This window comes from Antennarius striatus, chromosome 11 (genome assembly GCF_040054535.1).
Source record: "Antennarius striatus isolate MH-2024 chromosome 11, ASM4005453v1, whole genome shotgun sequence".
In the NCBI taxonomy this organism is placed as follows: Eukaryota; Metazoa; Chordata; class Actinopteri; order Lophiiformes; family Antennariidae; genus Antennarius; species Antennarius striatus.
This window is the reverse complement of record NC_090786.1, coordinates 1,810,032-1,815,900: the sequence shown is the minus strand read 5'-3', so window position 1 is coordinate 1,815,900 and position 5,869 is coordinate 1,810,032. Positions and strand designations below refer to the sequence as shown.

At 45.8% G+C, this 5,869-nt stretch overlaps 1 protein-coding gene across 1 annotated transcript; it reads left to right on the top strand.

The window, feature by feature from the left end:
• The first annotated feature begins 870 nt into the window (after nt 1-870).
• On the top strand, nt 871-5,460 carry lrrc73 (leucine rich repeat containing 73). The gene is made up of 7 exons (XM_068327786.1): nt 871-1,243; nt 1,749-2,030; nt 2,108-2,268; nt 2,991-3,113; nt 3,188-3,288; nt 3,490-3,715; nt 5,140-5,460. Exons 2-7 carry the CDS (start codon nt 1,759-1,761, stop codon nt 5,208-5,210), a joined length of 954 nt encoding a protein of 317 aa, XP_068183887.1. The 5' UTR covers nt 871-1,243; nt 1,749-1,758; the 3' UTR covers nt 5,211-5,460.
• Nucleotides 5,461-5,869: the final 409 nt, after the last annotated feature.

Genomic DNA, 5,869 nt, shown 5'->3' with positions numbered 1-5,869 from the left:
TGACAGGAAGTAGAACTTGAATGTGAAAAAAATGTGGAAAAAAAGAAAAGCAAAATTAGGCGATTTTATAATATAGAAAAAATCTTATTTTAAAAAATAGCGCGACTATTTTACGTGTTCATACTGCAAACATTTGTATAAATAAATTAAAAACAAGTGAAAATAAAAACAAGGAAATAAATCACACATTTTGATTAATTATGAAGCAGATTTAACTTTTTCCAAATTCAAACACAAAGTGAGCTGAAGAACATTAAAAAAAGAAAAACGCCACAAATATTTACACATATGAGAACAGTTTAAAGTCTTATTTTGAAAATACGTAGCAGATATTCGGATATTGTACCAAGTGACTTGTTTGTTTATCAGACACGAGCCGATCAATAAACAACAGCTTCTTATCAAACAGCAATCACAAGCTGTGATCAATAAACGCTTTAATGTGCTGTTAGTTTTGTACTATATGATTACGTCACAGACCGAGAAGGATTAGAACGAGGCTCAGGCTGAGTGTGACGTCATCCCGTAAAGATCGTCAATGAGGAGCGGTGATCACTCTGATCAGAATTCATCCAGTAATGAGTCAAAGTAAAATGAAAACGTAATATAGGTTTTCCTTTTTTCTCTGCGGTGGAATTAAATTTCTTATCAAACATTAAGTTAATGACGTCATCAGATTTAAATCTACAGTGTGTTCTGTGTACATATATACACACATTTATATATGTATGTATATATATATATATATATGTGTGTGTGTGTGTGTATATATATATATATATATATATAAATACTATATATATGACTACCAGTTTATATTTTATTATTGTGTTTTATTACAGTTTGAGTACTTCATTACCTTCAGGTTCTTATAATCGATGAATAAAGGTGTCAGCTGTGACGTCATCTGGATCCAGGAACCGGACCAGAGTGAGCCCTCTGTCCCGGTCCGACTATCTCTGGTTCTCATAGTAACGGTCACCTGCAGAAACACACCGGGACTCACACCGACACACCGACCTCCGATCCGGCCGGAGTATCCCCAGCTGCGCCCGCCCCGCCCGCTCCGCCCTGCGGCTGCTCAAATCTGATCAGTCGATACCGGATCGATCGACGCTGAAGGCGCTTTGTCACAACCGGCACGTGGACCGCAGCGAGATCAAAGGCACCGGGACCGCGGATGATGACATCAGCGCGTGAGAGTCCAGATCTTCCGCGCGTGAGCTGATCCATCATCTATCAGGTTGATTGATCTCTTTATTACAGCTCCAGTTAGCAAATGATTGATTAGATCAGCTCATCTCATCAAGCTTCTGTGTATCAATATTATTGATTGACTATTGATTAGCTTCACCTTGTTCTTCAGTGATCTTGAGTGGTTATTTTTTTTGGAAAATGTCGTTTGATATGAGTGTTTTTGTTTCCTACGATTATTGATCATCAATCAACCCTCCAATAATCTGATCATATTTAGGCCTCAATAAATAAGGATTCTATTTTCTATTTTCATGGTTTTGTTTACGTATTGAGGTCATGGATTAGGTAAATTAGAAGCTGGAAAAAGATTTAAGGTGACGTTACAACTTGAAGAAAGGCATCATGGGAGCTGTAGTTTGTAATTTAATCTACAGCAGCTCCCAGTGAGAGAATGGAGCTGCTCGTACTGCAGACAGGAAGTGACATCATGACTCAGGAGAGTGCAGAGGTGCTCCGTTTTGGGTTCCTCTAACGGGCGTGTTCCCTTCCAGATTTCCCAGCATGCTCCCTGCCTCCATCCAGATCACGGGCGAGCTGCTGTCGGCAGCGGAGGTCCAGGACATCTGCGAGAGTCTGAAGGAGGACGGCGTCCGCCTGCTGTCCGTCCGCGGCTGCCAGCTCTCCGACCGCGACTTCGGCCGCGTCTGCAGAGGTGTGGCCGAGTCGCGTTCGCTCGCCCAGCTCAACCTCAACCTGGGCGTGGTCTCCAGCATCAACCGTACGCGGCACCTGGCCGACGCCCTGAAGGCCAACCGGTCGCTGCAGACGCTGTTGTGAGTCCACCGAGGTGTTACCGCCGCTCTCCAAGCACTCTGATTGGCTTGTAAGAGTCTCCTCCCGCCCCCTCCAGCCTCCACGGCAGCCCGCTGCTGGACACCGGCCTAGTGACCCTGAACCCCGCCCTGTCCACCCACCCCGCGCTGGTCTGTCTGGATCTGGGAGATTGCATGCTGGGAGATGAGGCGCTGGGTCTGATCTGTGGGATGCTGCCGCCTGACGGAGCAAAGTCAGGTAAAGACCCCCCCTGCTGCTGAGAAGATCATCAACCCTGAAACCCTCAGGAACCGGAGGAACCTTTTTATAGATCGAAGAACTCCTGTTTTAGACCTGAAGGAATTATGTTGGATTTCAAAAGTTTGGATGGAAACAAAAGAAGGGTTCTTGAATGATGAAAAGGTTCTGCCAATCCAAAAAAACCCAACCATAAACCCTAAAGCTATACCCTAACCCTAAACCAACCCCTAATCCCTTACCTTAAACCCTAACCACAACAGCTAAACCCTAATCCTTAACCCCTAAACCCTAACCCCCAATCCCTAACCCTGACCCCCTAACTCGAAATCCCTAACCCTAAACCCTAACCCCTAACCCCTTAACCCTCACCACAACCGCTAAACCTTAATCCTAAACCCCTAAACCCCAATCCCTAACCCTAAACCCTAACCCCTAACTACAACCGCTAAACCGTAATCCGCTAAACCGTAATCCCCAAACCCTAACCCCTAATCCCCAACCCTGACCCCCTAACCCCAAATCCCTAACCATAAACCTTACCCCCTAACCCTAACCATAACCCCTAACCCAAAATCCTAATCTCTAACCCTAACCCTAACCACAACCCCTCAATCCCAACCCCAACCCTTAACCCTAGTTCCTACCCCTGAACTACGACCCTAAACCCTAACCTGAACCCGAACTGGGGTACCGTTCTGATGGGTCTGGATGTCTTGCAGGACTAAGGGAGCTCACCCTGAGCGCCAACCCAGGAATCAGCTCCAAAGGCTGGACTCGGCTCGCCATTGCCGTGGCCCACAGCTCCCAGCTCCGGGTGTTGAACCTGGACTACAACCCACTGGGTACCAGAACCACTCCACCCATCTGAAGCAGAACCACATCAGAACCGCCTTGTAATGCCTGGTTCTGTTTCCAGGTGACCAGATCGCAGGGATGCTGGCGGTGGCGGTGGCGTCCAGCAGAACCCTGGAGGTGTTGGACCTGGAGGGAACCGGACTGACCAACCAATCAGCGCAGGTCAGCCAATCACAACGCTGGCTTTTCTTCTCCCCTACGTCATCAAAGTTGTCAGCAGTTTGTTTCTCTAGTTCTCCAGCAGGGGGAGACATGTTTCTCCTGCCCTGGTGAACCGATCCCCAGGTCTTAATCCAGGTTCTTATGGGGAGAGGGGTTGCCTTTAGGTCATGTGACTAATGTTCTGTGGGCGTGTCTGTCCAGGTCTTCCTGGACATGGTGGAGAACTACCCCACCAGCCTGCGGGTTCTGGTCCTGGCAGAGAACAACATCAGCCCGGAGCTGCAGCAGCAGATCTGTGACCTGCTGTCCGAAGCCGAGGACGACGACGACAGAGAGGCTCCGCCCCCTTTCACTGGCCCCGCCTCCAGCAGAGCCCTGCTGCCAATCAGGGACAAGTACCAGCCCCCCACTTGGCTCCCCCACAGCAGTAAGGGCTGAACACTCCCCCGGTTCCCCACTACTTCCCCGATCTGGTCCCCAAACTGGTTCCAATGGTAGAACCGGTTCTTCTATCTACTGGTCCACTTGATCCCACTGGTTCTACTGGTATTGGTTCCACTATACATTTATGGTTCTCCCAGTTTACTGGTCTGCGGTTCCTGTTTATTACTGGTTCCACTGGTTCACATCATCTTACTGGTTCTACTGGTACTGTTTGTAAGACAGGTTCTACTGGATTAGAATACCGTTCTGAGTTCACTGGTTACTGGTTTACTGTTTGTTATACTGGTTCTACTGGCTCCACTAGGTCTGGTTCTGCCAGCCCAGTTCTACTGCGTAGGTCCAGTTGTTATACTGGTTCCACTGGTGTAGTTTAACACCTGGGTCAGGTTCCTGTTGACCCACTGGTGTGGGATGGGTTCTATCCCAGAATGCACCTGTTGTGGCCTGTTCTTCGTGGGGTCTGTGATGGGTTCCTGGTCTGGTTCTGTGGTGTGTGTGTCAGTCGGTTCTGTGTTCTGTATCCTAGCGGCTGTGTGTAAACGTGTCGTTCCTCTAACCCGGTTCTAGAGAGTTGTGTGTAGTCCACTAATAATGAATGTGTCAACATTAGCTCTTCTCTTTAGCCACGCCCCCGTCACACCAGCACATCGCAAACGAAACCAGTTCACTTTAATAGAACCACTCAGGTCACTCAGTGCTAGCTTCAATGCTAGCTTCCATGTTAGCTCCCTCCATTTTATTTTGCAGACTGTAGCTTATTAGCTATGTGTCCCCATTTAACAGCTAACCAGTTAGAACTGTTTGTGAACATAGTTTACGCTAATTTAGCTCAACACCTACTACCCTCCATGAGCAAGCTAGCTAAACAACTAGCTGACCACAAGAACTTCTTCCTCCATATTTAGTCCATTGTTGACTAAATATGGAGTTGAGTCCATTGATTACATTAGTCATTAAACTGTAATAAATATAATATTTAAGTTTAGCGTCTGACTTTCAGTCTTCTCGTGTGACAACAGAATAAAAACGGAAACTCCTCATCGTTTAGCGATCGCCTCTATCTTCAAACAGTCTATAAATTGATTTCCCTTAAAGGAACAGTTGAAAATATTCTTTTGTTAGTTTGATTAGCATGAAGCTACATCAGAAACCTTAATAAGTGTGGGTTCTTAGCATAAAAATGTCAAGTAGCAACTGCTAGCCAGCTTCCGTCCGGAGGTCATGAATATAAGCATATTTTATTGCAAGTCAGTTTTAGGAAATTAAATTGTTGTTGTGTCTGTTGGAAGGAAATCAATCTATACCCGATCAATAAACTGAAGCTACAGAGTTAGCTTAATGGTGTTGACACACATTTAGCTTCCCATGTGAGTGCTGCTCTAAACATGTTGTTCTTTGACCCTACAGAATCCGGCCCCCAGGTGGTCTTGCTGACATCAGGTCTAGGTGAGAGCTTATTGGCTGAGACTGAGATGTGACCCCTCCCACAAACGCACTCACTTCCTGTTAAACTATTTTCACTTTTATTAGTTTGTTTTGAATGTTTCTCTGCACTTCTCTGAATTGACACTTGATAGCAAGCAGCCAATCACATGCGCCGCATGGTTTGATGTAGCACCTGTACGAGACTGGAACACAAAACCTTAACGCACCAGTGACTCTAGACAGGTGTGCGCCTCCGATGAATGTAGTTTTTGTTCTGCTGCACCGATGTCACAATAATAAACTGTTTACAGCTTCATAACTATCCATGACTCTGAGTCATTATTCACTGTTACCCAAGCTAGCGCTGCTAATGTTCTTAGCGAAACGCATTGACCTGATTTGTCATTCTTGTTCACCCAAGCGCTGCTAACTGATGTATAATTTACTCTCACTCAAACTAGCACAGCTAATGTCAGCAGCTACAACAAAAATACATCACGATCACTCAAGCTAGCATTGCTAAGAACTTAAGCTATAAACCAACGACACTGTTCCGCAAGCTAATTTTGCCTTTTCATTTTTTTTCAAATGAACTAACTGATAATAATCACACATTAATACAGCGGTACCTCTACTTACGAAACGCCTCAACAGGAAAATATTGCCTCTTGTTACAAAAGAAATTTCAACTTACGAAAGGTAAAAATACAGC

Bases quoted from the DNA above. Each gene is read 5' to 3' on its own strand.
- lrrc73 (XM_068327786.1), top strand. From the start codon at position 1,759: ATGCTCCCTGCCTCCATCCAGATCACGGGCGAGCTGCTGTCGGCAGCG. The intron at 2,031-2,107 runs GTGAGTCCACCG...CGCCCCCTCCAG, and splicing joins CGGTCGCTGCAGACGCTGTT to CCTCCACGGCAGCCCGCTGC. The intron at 3,716-5,139 runs GTAAGGGCTGAA...TTGACCCTACAG, and splicing joins CACTTGGCTCCCCCACAGCA to AATCCGGCCCCCAGGTGGTC.